Below are 20312 nucleotides of genomic sequence, written 5' to 3'. Positions count from 1 at the left end.
TCAGTGTGTGACGTGCACTTGTAGATAAAATATAGGCCTATATTAATGAAGATTCATTAGTACGGTTTGTATTTCTCTGTAATGTAGCACAGTGTTAACAATGTTACTGATACTATTCTTTCTCACACCTTCAACTCAAACCACCAAAATATATCATTTAATAATTACATTACTATTGTAAACATGTGGGCGACTAGTCGACTAATGGACCTAAATGACGACTTTTGGTCAACTAAGAAAATTCCTAGTCAGGTGCAGCCCTAGTTTGAGCACACATGTCAAATAGTTACAGCGCCCTTATGCAGAGTGTTGTTGCGGCCTGTACTTGTATTTATTTTCCATCAGGCATGGACAGTTAATGCACCATAAAACTCTGTCAGCTCAGCAAGTAGAAGTTTGTGTGGAGAAAAAGATGGACTCATGAGATGCGAGGAAGTTACAACCCCACAGCATTAAGAGCCCACAGACACACACACACACACACGCACACACACACACACACACACACACACACACTAACCGGCAGTGAGAAATGATTGGAAAATCATTATACACGTATTATAAAATTTAGATGTCATGCACAGTGGGTTGTCAGCACCTCTGTGCTTTAGGCCCTCTCCCTCCCACACACACACTTCCCAAACTAGTTCATTTGTCCACCTATGTCCTGTCAACAACTTTCAGCCTGTACAAGCTGCACTTCTGGATGCTAAATAAAAGTTTTTTATATTTTATTAAGTATTATATAATCATCTGCATGCAGATATATATAGCCACATACTTTCACAAGACTGTCCTCCCAAGACAAACAACACAATCAGTTGGCCCAAAACAACGTTTTGTTTTAGTCCCAGTGACGGTGCCCTCTAGCTTGTTGGACATACATACAAATATTTCTTTCTTCTAAAATGTTAGTTATGTCAACTTCATAAGACCATAATATGTCAAACCAGGGTGTGATGTCCAGTCCTTTTTTGCTGCCTCTAGGGCTGTTGCTCGAACTACAGATTGTACCAGCACCAAGGACACAAAGAGTAGGCCTATAGAAGTGAAACTCAAAGACCAAACTAAAACTAGGCAGTGCTGATTACATAAAAAAATAAAAATAAAATCAAGATTCAGTTACTGCATTGACTATTTCTTGCCTAAAATGTCTTCAGACACATATTTTATCACACTGTATAGCTGTAATGTGAGATTGTTTGTTACCAGCCAGTCGCCATATTGTTTTTTTGTGTCAAGATGGACAAGCTCACATTACGTTGCCCACCAGCAGAAGCGTTTATCGGTCCGGTATGGTGCAGAGCATTCTGATAAATACCTCTCGAGCAACAAAACAATTGCCACAGCCCTTTACCTCTGTTTTCTCTCATCATGCAGCACCAATTTCAAAAGTATTTACATCCGTCTTCTGTATATACAGCCCAGCTTTATGAAAAGATCATCTTTCCAGCAGTGAAATACATCTTTAAAAAAAAGACATAATATCCAAATTCGCTTTTGGATAACTTTTTCTGATAAAATGACATGTCTGAGCAATAATCATAAATTAGCTTACAACCGAGAGTTAGTTCCTCAAGCAAGGGAGTTCAAGTATCTCGGGGTCTTGTTCACGAGTGAGGGTAGAATGGAGCATGAGCTGGATCAGTGGTTTGGCGCAGCGTCGGCAGTGATGCAGGGGCTATGCCGGTCCGTCGTGGTGATGAGAGAACTGAGCTGGAAGGCGAAGCTTTCGATTTACTGGTCCATCTACATCCCAGCCCTCACCTATGGTCATGAGCTCTGGGTAGTAACCGAAAGAATGAGATCGCGGATACAGAAAATGAGATTCCTCTGTGGGATGTCTGGGCTCAGCCTTAGAGATAGGGTAAGGAGCTCAGACATCTGGAGGGAGCTCGGAGTAGAGCCGCTGCTCCTTCACATCGAAAGGGGTCAGTTGAGGTGGTTCGGGTATCTGATCAGGATCCTCCTGGTCACCTCCCGTTGGTAATGTTCCGGGCACGTCCCACTGGTAGGAAGCCCCGGGGCAGACCCAGAACACACTGGAGGAATTACATATCTCATCTGGCCTGGGAACGCCTTGGGGTCCTCCAGGAGGAGCTGGAAAGTGTTGCTGGGGAGAGGGATGTCTGGGGTGCTTTGCTTGGCCTGCTGCCCCTGTGACTTGGCATCAGATGAAAATGGATGACTAATATTAGTTATATCCAGTGACAATGTTTTTATTTCTGCTATGTTTGAAACCTTTAAAATATACTTACATATCCCTCCTATCATGCTCTTTTATTCCTACTTTACTCCCCCTACTAAGACACGCCCCTTCTCATGTACTATCCCCAACCAAATCTACATGTACACCTATGTTAAGAGCACCACAAATGGAATCTCTAAAAACTATGCAAAACTCTCAGTAGATAGGTGATTGTGGAATGTGCGTTTTTTTTTTCTTTTTCTTTTGTAATTTGGGTGAACTGGCCCTTTAAATTAATATTTTAAAGATCATATGTTTTGTAATTTTGTGACTTGATACAGTCAACAGATAAATTAAAATACCTTTTCCATTAGCAGTTTCCATGCTGTTTCTGTCACATTTTCTAATGCAAATATACTTATCAACACATCAGTGATCACCCAAATCCCATGATGCAGCGCTTTCCTCATTTTCCTGTGCAGACTGATGATGACTCTGTCAGCAGTGCATTAGGAGTAACTCAGTGATGTGCAGCACATTATAGCCGACCGCATTTGATGGAATAGTTATGGGGTATATTGAAATGACTCTGAATGCATTTTCCACCACCACATTGATAAGTGAGGATCCCAGATGATCACTCAAAATCATTATCTTGGTTGCTGTTAGCACTGACCTTGCTTTCTATGCGAGGAGCAGGCCAAAGTCATTTCCAAAAATAGCAGCTCGACTATCACAGAGCCACTGTTGCTGAAAGGACTCATATGCTGCCGTTAGTGTGCAGGTGTGGGGATGGTGCGGCAGAGGTGGCAGCCTAAAGCTTACTGAAGCAGGTAAGATAAGATCAGATCAATCTTTAATGATGCCTCTGGGGACATCAGGTAGAGAGGGACGCAGCATTCCCCGAGGCACTGCAACAGCAGATTGATCCGCCGTGCCCAAAGCTGATTGTCCTGCTTGGAATAGATGTGTCTAATCAGATAGGAATAGGTCGTACTTGTCTGTGCAGCTTGCCTCTCTGTCTGGGAATTGAACCCCGATCTCCTGTGTGATTGGCAGCCACAGTGCTGATGAGGAGGGGGTGCTTTTGTCTGCTACACAAACTACCATCAAAATGTACTAGAGGAAGGCACCTAACCAGAAGTTAGTCTGTGGCCCAATCCCATTTCCCAAGGAGTAGTGGTTGAAATCTTTCTTTATGGAATGTGACAACCTTTCAAGACCCTGATTTTTTAATTTATTTTTTTAAATCCCAGTTAAAGGGTTTTTTGGGGGGACTTTTCTTTAACCACTGTGAGGGTCCAAGAACAGAGGGATGTCGTAAGCTGTAAAGCCCTCTGAGGTAAATTGTGATTTGTGATATTGGGCTTTATAAATAAGATTGAATTGAATTGATACGTCTATGCTGGCGAGTGTTGCCGACATTGCAATTATACTGTCTTCTACCATGGTGAGTTCTTTTGCATGATCAATAAACATCCTTTTGCAGTTAAACAAAAGAAAAAAGTGAGTGCTGCCCTGGGTCAGAATAAAAGAAATCAAAAAACCACACAGGTGCTCTTTGTGGACAAGGAAAAAACTGATGTATAAAAAAGAAGAAGGACTACAGTTGTACTCTGTAGGCTAATGGTTAGCAACCTATGCTCCTACCCTGCCAGTCTCAACGAATATAAAGGAGTACTAGTTAAATTTCGGGCATCACATGTCATCGAAGTTTGTGGGTTTCTTTTGTTGCTTGTGCAGGCATCTTGTCAACAATTTTTCATAACACTTGGTTTGAAGTGAAACATCTCTGAAAAACCTACATTTGAAAGCTTTTTTTGGAAGTGGGACCCCCTACCCTGGGACATGAGCGCTCAAAAAAGAAGGGGTAAGGCCTAAATGGTAGCAAGGAGTGTATTGGGATTGGGCCCAAGTGACTGGCAAATAGGAGCATTTTTTACACACCGAACTAAGTGGGTTAAACATGGTAAACATTTCCTGCACTGTCACTGCAGGCGTGTTGTCATGCTAGCATTAGCATAGAGTGCTGCAGGGATTTAATGGGATTTTTCCTTTGTTGCAAAGAAAGTTTATGATGCTTAAACATTTTGTTCATCAAGATAATTTTCACAAATGAACACCACTTCTATGATTTTTGAAGCATAAATACAATCACCAGAAGTAAAACGCTCAGGTTAGGCTTTGATTGAACTACGCTTTGGTAGCAAGACGTCACCACCACAGTAAAGGTTCATTCTCACTGCCGCGATACGGAAATGTGGGACGGATTTGCGGAATATTCGCGTAGCGCCTTTCCCACTCAAACCATACACACAGGCGCGGTACGGACGCGGTGCGGAATTTTGCGTTGTTGTGTTCCAAGTCCGCGCTGCGTGAACGGGTGCGGATGAACATGGACAAGAGTAGCAGCGGCAGCGAGCTAGCAAGCTAACGTTTAACAAGCATCATCAACTTTCTTTAGCATATACCACTCTCACCGCAGCCACCAAGCTGGACAATGGACTGCCAGACGTTGTCCTTTAATTCATTGTTCATAAAATCATCCCGTCTTTTATCAAAAAGGACGGGGTGCTGTGAAATTATCAACCTTTCTCCCATACCGTCCTGCCTATAAACAGACTATAAACAAACAATTTCATTGGCCCAGCTGTGTAGTTCCGCCGGTGAATTCCGTGGGGGGCCAANTTTATCAAAAAGGACGGGGTGCTGTGAAATTATCAACCTTTCTCCCATACTGTCCTGTCTATAAACAGACTATAAACAAACAATTTCATTGGCCCAGCTGTGTAGTTCCGCCGGTGAATTCCGTCATTGGCCCAGCTGTGTAGTTCCGCCGGTGAATTCCGTGGGGGGCCAAAGTCTGGGCGGAAACTTTTTTCACCGCACGAAAGTTCCGCCCCGGTGTGCAAACTTCCATAAGAACCCATGAAATCAACTTTTATATTCTTCCGCGAGAATAATCCGCACGGATATTCGCCCTCAGAGAGAATGGACTTCCAGGCTGTAAGGCCATGTTCTGTAGTCTCATTTAACCACTTGTTAGCAATTCTTTGAAGACACATAAAGGCTTCACAGTTCAAGAGTAGGGCATTTACTGACATATTCTATGTCATAGAACAAAACTTGAAAGTCTCTCAAGCTTCGTCAACCACAGACCTTAATTCAGGCATCTAACCAAAAACCCACTGACTTCAAAACAAAACAACATGGCATGCTAAAATACTAACTTAATTTTAGGACTCAGTCCAGCAACACTCTATTTTAATGTCTTTAAATGGTCAAATGGTTGTCTGCTCGCTGGTTGCCCTGAATGTGTTGTGCTTTGTTGAATTTTTAAAGCACCATATGTTGCACACAGCAGGTGTAATGTTCAGAGACATGTGGTCATCAGTTTCATGTCTGTGGCCATATTTTACAGGCATGATGTAATACATGTATGTCTTCAGGACACACAGCATTTCAGAAACATTGAATCTCCACATTTCTGCTTGTGATGACTCGTCAGGTGGCACCTGTCCAGGTCAACACTGAAGTTCATTCAGAGCTCAGCCAGCGTACCAGAAGACGCACTTTACACCATGTTTGTGATTTCACACGTCAGAATCAACAGCATGAGCCCAGCAGTATCATACATCACCAGCTGGCACATTTTCCACTTCTTTACAGCGACTGATTCACATCCCACACAATCCTCTTCAACCATGGACGTCCTCTCTCTGCTGCAGAGGAAGACAATGTGAGGAAACACTAGGATTTAAGAGCAGGTGCATGTTAAATTCTCCTACAGTAACATCAACATCACTTTACCAGCCACAAGAAATAAGCTTGAGTGATATCTGTATGAACAGGAAAATTAGCTATAGAGGCCAAAACTGTTTTTGTACCAGGCTGTAAACATGTTTATTTCTGCTGGAAGGTTTTGCATTTCAACACGGCAGTCTTTGGGGGTTAATTTGTTCTTAGAGCCAGCCTCAAGTGGTTGTTAGAGGAACTGCAGTTTTTGGTACATCAGTGTTGGCTTCACTTTTCAGCCCTTGATGTTGCTGCTTGGATAGAAGTCATTGCAGCAGGTATGACATTGTGCTAATGTCAGTTTGCAGGCTAATCAGCTGCAGCACATTCACACCAGCTTAAAACTTGTAAATATCAACACTTGCAGGTCTTTTATTTATCAGGACTGCTGCAAAACTTCTGTCTGTCTGTCTCTCAGTTTGCAGCACAAGTTTGGTTTTCATATTTCTCAGCAGCACTTAAAAGGAGCATTTTTGTGGTACATCTCCAAGTACTTTTTTCTTTGTTTCAGTAATTTAACTGGTGACAGCGAACTGAAAAATCTCTTTGATGTGATTTTTAATGCAAAAACGAGAAGGCTGTTGTGATATCAGTTGGACTTTATGCACACACACAAACACACCACTCCCTTTGTCCATGTCAGAGGGGTGGATGAGAAAATGCAAACTCAGCAGGATTGTGATGCTGTGGCGGCGGGATGGTTTGGTTGCCGTGGCAGCATAAGGAGGTGGGTGGTTACAGGGGGAGTGGGAGATGACGTATTGCTCTCATAGGGAACAGCAGCCAGTCAAAAGTAAATTACCTGACCGGGTTTTTAGTCCACTCTCTTTTACTGTGTCTTTATATGTTCCATTTTTATATTTAAAACGATTTTCAGAGCCCACTGTGTCTCAATGCACCTGCAGATGTTTGCTAGTCTTCACCTGAGTTTGATTGCCCCCCCTCCATGTCCATAATCTAAAGATCTCACCATGAACACTTTTTATAGAGGCTATGTTTTACTTTTCTTTTATGATTCACTGATCATGTAAAAAATCTCCTTGATGAAGTTGCTAATAGATCTATCTATTTCACAGCGTGTTAAAGACTTCCTCTGGTCGAGCCAGCTGACGTCCTGCTGGCTCACGTGAATGGCATGAAAATATTTTAATAATATGGTTTCTCTGTAGACTTTTAATACAGAGTCATTTAAATCTCAGCAGCTTTAAAAAGGTTTCTTTTATAATGGTTGTGTGATGGAAAATGTCTTTTGGAGCTAGTCTTTGGGACCTGCAAAACAAACTGGGTATTTTCATCTGTGTTAATGGCTGCATATTACATCAGGTGGAACTGGAGTCATTAGAATTCACATAACTGAACTGTAGTTACATTTAAAGTCTCAGCCTGGTCTCACTCCCAGGCTGAGACTTTAAAATCAATGTTTAGCAAGTGACACTCTCCGGAGCTTAAAAATAGAGCCATTACGCAAGTGCCAAAAACTGCAGTTCCTCTAATGGCCACTAGAGGCTGGCTCTAGAATTCAGTCAGTCCTCACAGACCCTCATGTTAAAAAAACAATAAGTATCACTATGCAAATGTTATACCTCCTGCAAATATAATCAAATTAATCATATTTCCATGTGTATATTTTATATTTACTCTGTGTGAAGACCTTATTTTCTTATTTTGAAAAGCAGTCGTGTGTCCTGGGCCAAAAAAATGACCTCCACTGAATGATTACAGAAAAGTGAAATCGAACATTGATTGAAGAAATGACTGCATGGTATTAAATCATAAGATCAAAGCTTTTCTTGTTCTTGATTTATTCATTCAATGTTAACGCTCTTTGAATCAAATATTGGTCAAATTTTGTGCAGAACTGAAACAGTGTAAAGAGTGTATGGCTGTAAATGCTCAGTTTCACAGTCATACCCAATCTATGCAATTAAAAGACTGTTCAGGGACCCCAGCATGCAGAGATATTTAAATAGACTATTTTGAAACAAGGCAATGAATGTTCCTTATTCCCTCGCCAAAATGTAGCTTTTTTTTTTTTTTGCTTTAATTGGCTTGCTTTCCGACATGATAGCTTAACATGTTTGGTGCCAATGGATGCCTTAGGTCATCTAGTTTAATATGATACCTGTGTCTTCAATGTAGCTGTGCCTGTTATACCTTTTCTTGTTCCCTCTATACCCTAACTTTTCTTTTAGGAGCCCCTGACTTCTTGTGAGACATTCTGACTTTGCTAATCAGGAAGCAGTCTGCCTCATGTTTATATTAGCAGCACTTGTGAGTTTTGCACATTGGGTACCTGACTCACTTCAGATGAACCGCACCATTTTACGGTACCTGCAGTTGATGGCGTTTGATGGCATGTTGAAATGTGTTTTAAATTACTTTTATTGGGGTGTTGGTGGCTTGGTGGATAGAGCACGCGCCCCATGTACAAGGCTGTTGCCGCAGCGGCCCGGGTTCGACTCCAGCCTGTGGCCCTTCGCTGCATGTCTCTCCCTCTCTCTCTCCCACTTTCACACTTCACTATCCTGTCAATTAAAGGCAGAAATGCCCTAAAAAATATCTTTAAAAAAAAATTAAATAAATTACATTTATTTATCACGTAAATACATATAACTTGTATTGTCAGTGATATACGTCAGTAAGTAAATTGTTGTACTTGATCCCATTTAATGGTCAATCATAGACCTTTTCATGGTCTCCCCTTGGCCTTGGGCCAGGGTCATCCGTACCCTTTGACCCCCCGTGATGGTGGGCCTGCTCTTGCCTCCAAAACATGATGACAGCAACAGCTGTAGTGCTGAACTCAAGGCTTTAAAATGGGAGTCCACAAACTAATGGGTGATGTCATGGTGGCTACATCCATTATTTTTTACGTTAGATGATGTTTAGGCTGTTTTTTTTTTGTTTGTTTTTTTTATGAGCGTTTGGGGCTCTGTTGTTGACATGATGACTGAGCTCTTTTAAAAGAAGTGCAAAGTTAAAAACAGCGACTTCACGCAGAGGCTTTGGGTTAGGGGCTCCCGAAGTGCTTGGACTCCTTCCTTTGGGCCATTCAGCAGTACTCCCATGTCCATAACCAAGTACTTTTGTTGCCTTAACCTAACGGCCGACCCCTTGTTACTGCCGACCCCCTCTGTGTCAAGATACAGTGCTAAAGGCTGCCTCCAGTATCATTTTAGTAACAGCAAAATATGACGAGCAGGGATGAGATCACATTATTACATACTAAGTCTTGTTTTAAAGAACTTAATTTAACTGAGTTTGAAAAATTCAGATTTGGTTATTTTCAGGTCCAGGTCAAAGCAAAACAGAAACACAAAACAAAATGTGACACAACAGTAAATTCTCCTGAAAACCAGAGTTCAGAATAAAGTGACAAATTTCACAGCATGTTTGTATTTTAACAAAACAAAATCAAAATCATTTCACACTTCAGCCTGATGAATATTTCATGTCTTGCAGGCGCTAAATTAAGTTAACCACTTTCCATACACATATTATCCACAGCAGAATTTCTGTTACTTCTATTACCTACAAAAAGTATTTTGACTTTGTAATTGCAGACATTTGCAATGAATGAATTAAACATTTTTATTTCACATATTGTGTTGCTGTACTGACACCCTGTATTATAAAGTAAAACATCAGGGCTGAGAGACGTTCATTTCCACTGTGTCTCTACTCTGACCACGTCTTCTTCTCTGTCATCTCTTCGTCCTCTCAGGCTCAACCCCCTCCTGCTGTCCTCTGCAGTCTTGTACCAGTACACAGTGTCTTGTATTCGTTCTTCCTTCCTTCATTATTGCTTCATTATCTCTTGCTGTTGTTGCCGTTCTGTTCTCGGTCTCCTCCTCCCTCCTCTCAGCCTCTCTGTATTTCATTTGACAAAATTTAATGGGCTTTTTAATTGTAAGTCAATTTACTACAGCTGCTAAGTGTAATGCCTTTCTCTCTCTGTCTCTTTGTCCATGTGTGTGTGTGTGTGTGTGTGTGTGCGCGCGCGCGTGCGTGCGTGCGTGCGTGCGTGCGTGCGTGCGTGTGTGTGGTGTGTGTGTGTGTGATGCAATTACAGCTTATTTGTGATTCTTACCACACCCAAACAGCTAATTAAGCTTGCTGTAGTCACTATGTCTCCATCCTAACAATAACATGAACAGTGTGAGGTTGAAAACCGTTACTGATGTTATTCATTTTGCGAGTTGCAAGTGTTTTACATTTAAATGTTACTACATATTAAAGGTGCACTATACAGGAATTATCAGTTACTGTTTGTAACATCTACACTTCACACTGCAAGCTACTATTGTACGAACATTACATTTGTTAAAGCAGATATTTTAGCGAGCTAACTAAGCTAACAGCTGGCACCTACCTGTCCACCAGAAAACAGGCTAACTCTACGTCTCTCTTCATCCTCTCCACCAGTGTCGGCAGCGGAAGTGAAAACCAACCCCAGATTCACTTTTGGAACGAGCATTGTCTGCTTGGTGTTTTGCCTTGCCATCATGGATGTCAACAGTTATCTTAGTCGTTTGTACCCACCGTGGGTCCCAGGTCGCCCCACAAACCCATTCTTAACTTTGTTATCACTGTTAGCACTGCTAGCACTGTTAGCAGTGTTAGTACGGCTAGTGGTGCTAACATAATTAACAAAGTTGGAGAGGTTTTCCAACTCAAAATAAAGCCGCTTACTCACCAGGGTGACTTGGGAAGACACTGGAGAGTGGCCGTGTTTCCGCAGCAAATCCGTCCCGCAACCGGGACAGCATTACCAGCCATAATGCTGAATGAGCAGCACCGCTAGCTAGCTTCCACGCAACCCAGGTGCAGTGCAGAGCAGCCAAGGTCAATGTTAGTCCAACAGTGGAGACTGTAGGGTAGGCAGTTGGCATTATGTTTCCACATGTTAACGCAGCTAACCGGCTGCCTGTCAGCAAAGCCAGTGGAAAGTGAAATCAAAGGTAAGACATCTACAGCACAAAACATAAAGATTTCACCACCTCTAAATGGAGAACACTTTGAAATGGGATGCTTAAGCTCACTGAGTCAGTGCAGCGCCAGACTAAAAGGAAATGCTGCTTGTACTCAATCATTATGCATCTTTTTTTTCCTTAAAAATCAGTACCAGCAATGAGTATTGGACTACTGAAAGCAAAATTAATCAAAACTGACGCCCCTACTAGCTATATTGATTTTTTTCGGCACTGTGTCCGCGATTTTCATAGCTTCCTCGTGGATGTGTGCCGCTTATGGTATGGCACCTGGCCGCTAACTTTTTTTGGTTTTTGCCTTTATTATACAGGACAGTATTAAGCATGACAGAGGGAGGGAGAGAGGAGGCTGGGATCAAACCCATGGCAGCTGCAGCAAGGACATTGCCTTTGTACATGAGACGCCTGCTCTACCCACTGAGATACTGGGTACCCCTGGTGGCTAACTTTTTATACAGTACCATCCTCACCTCCACACTGTGCCCAGGAACGTCCCTAACATAGCAAGATAAGAAGGAAATTAGAAAATGCACATGCGCGAATGTGGCCACTGGAGTGCCGGTTGTGGCAACGGTTGTATGAACTAACCGGAGAAGGCTGCTAACGCTTACATTAATGCTGACTTGGTTCATAGCAAAGTGCAGCCGATAACTGGAATCAAGCAACAAGTACATATTTTCAGGACTTACCGTGTAGTCCTATAGCTTCGCTCACTTTTCTCCAAGCCCTGTTTGTTTTGGTTTTGTCTCTCATTGACCGTAGAAATCTGGGTGTCCACAAAGGGTGACAGTAAGTCTCCTCTATTTCCGATTCCCGATGATGTCAGGAGAATCTCAACACCAATAGGCTTTTACATCTCGCAGATTTTTTGCTCAAGTTGAAACATTTCACCCGGTGGGAATTTGTGTTTCATTCTTGGTTTGTTTTGGGCTGGTGTTGGGCACAGTGAAGAAGAATGTTTTTGGGCTAAAATATGTGTCCGATTGTTTTTTAGTCATATCTAGTGGAAGCCATAGTTTTTATTTTACTCTGGTACATCCTTTCTGCTTTCATGTCCACTATCTCTTCTAGCCCAACCTCCACATCATCCATCTCCCGCCTCCCCTTCATCTTTCCTTTTCCGTATCGCTTCACCATCCTGTGTTTGAAGTAATCGTCTCTCAGCAGATGAACTAGCTGTGAGGAGTGCTAAGTGAAGTTAAAGAGAGGAGGGGGTGGCAGGGAGGGGGAAGATAGAAAGTGCTAATTGCTCCCTTCTCACATCTTCAAAGATGAAACTGATGCGAAACAGTTTGGAGTTACTGTTAGTCCAGAGGGGTTCGCTCACATTAAAGGGCGAGGAAATGATGTTGTTACACTGGGCATGGTGCTGGTGTTACCTTGAAGTGCTGCATCGGCAGTAGACTTGGTAGTAGAATGGATACGCGGGCGTTTTGAGTAACGGTCAGCTGTTTTCCTTCTTCATCACACATTTGCCCTTCAGTTCAACTTAAATGTCTTAATATTATTTCTTAGCAGGCCGTTAATTTTTAAAGTGTGTGCTCTGAGTAGTTTTCAAATGTAAAAAAATGTGGCTTCAAAAATAAGATCGTTTCAGACACTAGATGTAGAAAACATTAGGAGAGGGATGAAACGTGAGGCGTTATTATTGCTGTATTATTTACATTTCCTCTTTAACACCCCTCCGTCTTTTTATGCACTGCATATAGGATGAGTCACTGCTCCAGCAACAGAATTATTTATCAGAAGTGTCACATCTTATTAACTGAACAGCTCTGGAAATATCCAAATCTGTCAGCTTCCATGCTGAAAATGCATTAGCCCATTTATTTTTTATGCCTATCACATATACTTACATCTTTAAGACATTATGAGCAGTCCTGCCTTGCAGATTAACCCTGTGTGAATACCTTCACTCCAACCCAAAACTTGCATTAGATTTACTGCTGATTTAAAAGGTTGCATTTCATTTCTGCACCTCTGAGCTCAGTTTGTTTTTTAGTGTTTCTTTTAGGTCATCACAGACCAGGATGCAGTGCAGCCAGAGGACACGCCGTGTTTTAATAAAGTCACTTTTTCTTTGCTGGACAGTGTTTCATCGGGTTGCCTTCTCCACCTTCACATAAAACCCAAAGCCAGGACATCTCTTTCTTTTCAGGTCTTCTCAGGCTCCTTTGGGAACATTTTGGAAGCACCCAGCTGAAGTCGTAGAGGCAGAGAGGAGATAAAGAGATCAAAAGTGAAGCAAATGAAAACCATTCCATCATCAGTAAGACTATCAGATGGCATATTTTTCCTTTTAATAGCTGTATAGATAAAGCTTTTTAGGATTTCTGGCCTGTTTGATTAGCCAAAGCCTCCTACAGACTGTGAGACTTAAGCATACAGACTGTACAATGACTGAATCACAGGCTACGACGTACGATACAATACCTTCCCATACTGAGTGCACAAGGATGCTGCACAGGTTATTGTTCTCCAACTGGGAAGCACAACATAGAGGGTCACATTATTAAATAACCTCAAGTTTTGTGAGCGCTATATACTGCGGTGTGTCTGTGTGGTTGCTCACCTGGCAGCTGTAACTCTGCCTCTGTTTCCTTCCATGCTTCGTCCTTCTTTACGTGATCATGGTCAGAGCTGGAGGACACATCATACAGGCAAGGCTCCTGTCCTTGTCATCTTTCATCTGGCACAGCCTAGAATCACACCAAGTGTAACACCTGTGGTTCCGGACCTGTGGGATTAGCATGGCTCCACGGTGGTTCCAAAAAGAGGAGCAGCTTCAGTAGTGTGGAATAAACTGTGGCGTCCTGAATGTTTTATGAACAGCCCCGGACTTCTCAGACTCTTTTAGTGACTCAGAGGGAACTCATTCAGCGGCTCCTCTGGCAGCAGCACAGCGTCTCTCCCTCTCCTCTCTCCCCATGCATCACGTGACTTTGTCATAAACCTTTGGTAATGTAAACCTACGTGAAAAAACTCCATATCTGTGAATGTGTGATAGTTGTGGTATCATAACAGCCTGTCACAGGTTACAGCGTGATGATTAGAGGAGAAATGGCAGAACATAAAGGTCCAGCTCAGTCATTTAGGATTTTACTAAAAGAAGGAAATCAGCTGTTGATTTATATATATAGATCCCAGGGGACATTTTTTGTATTTGGGAGCTGTTTAAATGTGTAATTTGTGGTGGATTTTATTTGGTTGAACTATTAATATTGTAACAGAATCTGAATCTCACTCTGAGTTACTGTTGTTGTTCACAAACTAAAGAAATGAGAGATCATTTTAGTTTTTACTGAATATTTGAAGAAAAACTGTAAAACTACATCACTTATTTTGTCGTAATTCCTGAAATATTGTGATATTATTTCAGGGCTGTATCGCCCACCCCTAGTGATGAACATAGTGGTACTGAAAACTCTTTGTTGCTCTGCAGGCTGTTGCACCAGCTTTGTTGCAAACTTAGCTGAGTTTGCGGTCATTATATAACTTAGAATGGACATTTTCCTGAGCAGTGGTTATTCACTGCGTCACAGAACGGTTACGATGATGCTTTGTCAAACTGATGAAGAAGTTTTCCTCATGCTTGTGTTTTGTGCTGCACAACTGTCACCTTGTTTACAAGCTGTTTGACTGTCTGACGGCTCACGCTTGTTACCCTGTTGGACCTGTTTTTAGCACTTTCACCACATTCTGAAATCTTGGTGAAGTTTCTGATGAGTGCAGTATTATTACAGCTGGAATAACTGATGGCTCAAACTACAAAAACAAGACGACAAAAGCTGCAACAAAACATATTTTTTCTTTAAATCATGAGTGTGTGTGTGTGTGTGTTGATGTACAGTACTTACTTTTGATCTGTCACAAAAGGTTTGGGTTTTGATCAACTCGCTGTTTCTGACAAAAATAAAAGTGGATCTCTCTGCGTGCGTTTATATTACAGATCTATCGGCGTTGCTGGCTGGTGTTCAAGAAGTCATCCAGCAAAGGACCTCGACGTCTGGAGAAATACCCTGATGAGAAGTCTGCCTACATCAGAGCCTTTCCTAAGGTGTGTGTGTGTGTGTGTGTGTGTGTGTGTGTGTGTGAGACAGGTATACTCTGTTCAGCAGGAGAAAACCAAAGCTAAAGAGCTGACAGACACACTGACAGGGATGAAAGCAGTCAGCCTTCACATTAAAGTCTGATTCTTGTGCTTCTGAGCTCAGCGAGAATCAACAATCCTCCTTCTTCTTCTCTTCTTCTCCTCACTCCGTTTTTCTCTCAGAACTCACTCATCTTTCATTCTTCATCATCATCACCTCCCCTTCACTTGACCTCCTACTTTCACACTCCTTCATTTATCGTCCTTCAACACACCAGCGGACTTAAAGTGAAGTTGTAGAGTGACTTTGCTCTATTTGTCTTTATCTTTTCCCCTGTACATTTACTGTACTGCACAACTATAGAACATTTAAGAAGTCTGACTGAAGGTTTCTGTTTTGTACATAACAGTAGTGTTATTTCATACAATCCAATGAACTGGCTAACCCTTGGAAGTGCTTCAACTGCAAGTCACCTAACCTTGTCAATCATCATTACTGACAGAATACTGGATGCTGAAAAATAACTCCTCACACTGTAATAAAACTATGATTTACCATTTTCAGCCTCACAGCATGCTGATGAATGTATAGTTTAAAATAAGCTGTATATTTTGGGATATATTCAAGAGAAAGTAACTCCTCCAGCAAATCTGATTATCCACTGAACCTCTATTCAAGTCATTATTTCAGTTTGAACATAGACGTCACGTAAATCAAACAGTAACAAGTAAGTTAATCAGCTCTGATTTCCACTTTGTTAACCATTTTATCTTCTACCTGTTGCCTAGGTGACAGAGATTAGCAACGTCAAGAATGTCACGCGGTTGCCTCGAGATACCAAGAGACAGGCAGTGGCCATTGTGTTTACAGACGACACCTCGCGCACCTTCACCTGTGAATCAGGTAATGTATGGACACACACACTTGTTCGTAAACTTACCCTCCACACTGTGAAACACACCCGCATGGTGGAAACACACTTGACAACCTCACTGTGATGATAAGACTTCAGGAACTTGAACACAGTCAGTCCACCCAGCTGTTGTTCAAAAAGAAACTGTTCCAGCACAAAACTGGGATGAGATTTTTTTAATGTCAAACACTATTTCCAACATCAAGAAGGAAATTTTTAGCCCAGTTTAGACCAATGATTCATGACGAGATCAAACTGTTTTAGAACGAAGAGAAAAGTTGCCGCAGTGTGAACTGGCTGGTCTGAGCTCAACTTAAGCCGGCTGATGGTGTCACCTACAACTCAGCTGGTCAAATCGTTGGTGGCTGGTTTTAGAATGTAAAGCACATCACCAATTTCAACAGCCTCTGGCCTTAAACAGTAGTAACTGTTTGCACCCAGCAAGACTGATTCATGACAATACAACTGAGTGAGATAAAACTGTTTTCAGTGTTCATCATTAGTCTCAGAATATCTGCCAGTTGAGGAGACTTCATCATTTCACCATTTAACGTCTTCATTACAAGAGTGATCTTGATTCTAGTTGACGTGATCTCTCTCTCTCTACAGAGCTGGAGGCAGAGGACTGGTTTAAGACGCTGTCGATTGAGTGTCTTGGCACACGGCTCAATGACATCAGCATGGGAGAGCCCGACCTCCTGGCTGCAGGAGTACAGTGTGAACACACAGGTAAATCACACACAGAATAAAACATACAGAGTACAAGATTAAATCTCAACACGCAGTTCAAACTTCTGCTGCCCCCACCGCAGATCTGTGGATTAGTTCAGGGCCTTCAGATTCAGACTGACTGTCCATCAAACACAACTGATAGTGTTGGTGGGTGGGAAGCCAGTGAGGGATCATATTCTTATTGCTGCTGCTGAAGCTCAAACTGGCAGGTGAAATGAAAACTGTTTAACAGAGGAGAGGTCTGTCTGTCTGTAACATCCTACCTGGATCAAATGAAGCTGGCAGTGACAAAAGCTGCAGTTTGTTTGGACAGAAAAAAAAGAGGAAGATGATGATGTGGGTTTTTTTTTCTTTATGCAGATTTTTAAACAACAGTTTGAATTACTTGAAACAATTTATGAAAGCTATGGTTTTTAAATTTACATAATATTACTCTAAATTTTATATATATTTCTCTAAACAAGAAGACACACTTTTGTTTGGTTTTCCATCCATAGTCAAAGCTAAATAGGTCTTTGCTGTATCCATCCATCCATTTTCAACCGCTTATCCGAAGCTGGGTCACAGGGACAGCAGGCAGAGTAAAGCATTCCAGACGTCCCTCTCCCCAGCAACACTTTCCAGCTCCTCCTGGAGGACCCCAAGGTGTGCCCAGGCCAGACAGATGTAATCCCTCCAGTGTGTTCTGGGTCTGCCCCAGGGCCTCCTACCAGTGGGACATGCCCAGAACACGTCTAACAGGAGGTGCCCAGGAGGATCCTGATCAGATACCCGAACCACCTCAACTGACCCAGACACTACCCAGAGCTCATGACCATAGGTGAGGGTTGGGACGTAGATGGACCAGTACACCAAAAGCTTTGCCTTCTGGCTCAGCTCCCTCTTCACCACAAAGGTCCGGCACAGTGCCCACATCACTGCAGACGCTGTGCCAAACTGCTGATCCATCTCACGCTCCATTCTACTTTCACTCCTGAACAAGACCCCGATACTCAAACTCATTCTATTAGGGCAGCAACTCACTCCCAACCTGGAGGGGGTCTGGCCCATGGCCTCAGATTTGGAGGTGCTGACTCTCATCCCAACCAATTCACACTCGGCTGCAAACCACCCCAGTGCATACTGGAGGTCACGGTGCGATGAAGCCAACAGAACCACATCGTCTGCAAAAGCAGAGACACAATACTGAGGTCACCAAACCGGACACCCTCCTCCCCTGGCTGCACCTTGAGATCCTGTTTTGTTTTGTGTTTGCTGTTCTTCCTAAACTAACAGTAATTTGGTGAGCGCTCAGTATTGCGTCCTGTGAGCCTCCACTGAGTTGCAGAAACTCTGTCAAAGCCTCATGAGGGCTAAATTTGATGTTGTTGTCACCTACTTTTCACAATACACACATTCATGTGACCAATTGTCAAAGTAAAAATATTGATTTGAGCAGCTTTAAAAGCAGCACTGAATGGTTCAGGGCCAAAGTACTTTTCTGAATTGTTGCTCCATCATGAGCGATCCAGACCTCTCAGATGGTCAGGGACAAGTCTACTTCCTGTCCCCAGGGTCAAAACTGAACATGCAGAAGCAGTGTTCAGTTTGTATGCACCAAATATTCAAACAAAGTCCCCAGAACACCTGAGGTTACTTCAGGTTATCTCAACTCTCAGCCACCTAGATCAGTTTGCAACTGCTTTTTATTCAATTCAATTTAGGACTATTTATTCATATCACATACACTGCACTTTAACTGTGCACCACTTTTTTTTCCTGGTTTCATTGTCTCATTCTATTTAGGCTAATTTATATTTTCTGTTTTACTTTTCCTGTTTAATTTTTCTTGTTCTTTATTTTATTATTTATTTCTGTGGGGTTTTTTTCTATTTTAAATCATGTTTGTCTTTTTATATTGCCTCATGTTTCTTCTCTTATTGCCTTTATGTCTGATTTAAAGCACCGTGGATTGCCTTATTGCTGAAATGTCATGTACAAATAATGCATTGCCTTAATAACAGCTCTGCTCTTATAGCTATTAAACTAAGAAACTGGAAACATGTTGGTGAAATACCTAAAGCAGTTCAGACTCCACTGACAGTACGTCCCTGACATTGTTGCTGCTCTTCCTTTATCTCCTTCAGAGCGCTTCAATGTGTTCCTCCTTCCCTGTCCCAACCTGGACATCTACGGCGAGTGCATGATGCAGATCACCCACGAGAACATTTACCTGTGGGACATTCACAACCCACGCACCAAGCTGGTCACCTGGCCGCTCTGCTCCCTGCGGCGCTACGGACGTGATGCTACTCGCTTCACCTTCGAGGCCGGACGGTGAGACAGGAAATGGGATGGCTGGGGGAGAGAGGGAGGGAGGGAGGGAGGGAGATGTTTGATGGCTGATACACACAGGTCACATACATCATGGGATGCCACACACATGTAAGATTAGCATCATGTAAGGGACGACACATCCTTTGTTATAGCAGTGTGTATTTAAGATGAAACGCTTTATTGTAACTCACAACCAAAGTGTGTGTGTGTGTAGTTGTCAGTCAGCTTACGGTCAGTCCAAGGATACCCCTCTCTCCCTCTGTCTCTCCCTCTCTGAAGAGATTGATTGAATAGATTAGACGATGAATCAATGCTGGGTCGGACCTCCTTATCTCCTCCTCTTTGATAAAACCTGACGAGCTATGATTGGGTCAGCATGCAGATAATGGTGTGTGTGTGTATGTGTGTGAGTGTGACTCTGAAACAATCCAAAGTAGCAAGAGAGCCCTCTGTCTGCAGCTCTGCTGTACTGCATCACTCTCAAACACTGTCTCATTTGTAATGTATTCATTATTAGCTCCTTTACTGACATTTAATTTCATTAAGCTAACATTTATTACTGGCCTCGCAATATGGACACAGTAATGTGCATTAAGTACAACTTAATAGAAACAGACCATTTTAAATGAGTTAGTTTGCTGTTAATGGCTCTTGAATTGATGATCAGAGCGCCTCAGGACTCAGTGACAGTCACAGCCACCAAACTGCGAGGTCATCTGATGCTGTGCAGAAGGGCACTTGTTCTTTTGGTCATTTACATGGTGTAGACTGTGTGATGAAGAGTTGGATCAAGTGGAATATGAATCTGAGGTCCCTGTTTACTGAGTTTTTGCAAACAAATTAAGAGTTATCAGCATGAAATCATACGGACTGACAGGTACCTCATTCATTGGACAGTTTTGGTGTTGTCATCCTGCATAGTCACTGCGACTTTGACTCGTGGGGAAGTGGTGGCAGACAGCAGGTCGCAGCACTTTACTGAAACTGATGACAGGGCGTCTGCAGGTTCTTAAAAAGTCTTAAATTCAATGTTGTAAATATCAGATCTTTAAAGTCATTTAATAGTCTTAAATTTGACTTTATGAGGTCTCAATTGCCACAAAAATCTTATTTAATTTATCCATTTTTTAATTTCTTTTTGTAAAAACGAGTCAAGCTTTTCTGCGTGGAGTTCCACATTTCTGAAATGAACCTAAAATTGAATTTTTACTTTATACTTGCACCTACCTGCTGGTAAAATGTAGATTAACCCAACTCACTCTAACAACCATACATCTACATAAAAC

General features: G+C 42.3%; 2 protein-coding genes across 2 annotated transcripts in view; one reads left to right on the top strand and one right to left on the bottom strand.

Moving 5' to 3' along the window:
* Positions 1 to 20312, bottom strand: part of txlng (taxilin gamma) — a 765700-nt gene that overhangs the window by 250808 nt on the left and 494580 nt on the right. The gene's annotated exons all lie outside the window — the stretch shown is intronic.
* Positions 1 to 20312, top strand: part of dok4 (docking protein 4) — a 100802-nt gene that overhangs the window by 68614 nt on the left and 11876 nt on the right. The window contains exons 4-7 of the mRNA XM_050052932.1: positions 14924 to 15031; positions 15854 to 15968; positions 16588 to 16707; positions 18837 to 19026. Of these exons, the coding sequence (XP_049908889.1) occupies positions 14924 to 15031; positions 15854 to 15968; positions 16588 to 16707; positions 18837 to 19026 (533 nt within the window). The remainder of the gene's footprint in view (positions 1 to 14923; positions 15032 to 15853; positions 15969 to 16587; positions 16708 to 18836; positions 19027 to 20312) is intronic.

The sequence above is a fragment of the Epinephelus moara genome, chromosome 1 (assembly GCF_006386435.1).
Source record: "Epinephelus moara isolate mb chromosome 1, YSFRI_EMoa_1.0, whole genome shotgun sequence".
NCBI lineage: Eukaryota > Metazoa > Chordata > Actinopteri > Perciformes > Serranidae > Epinephelus > Epinephelus moara.
This window is presented reverse-complemented; position numbering and strand designations above follow the sequence as displayed.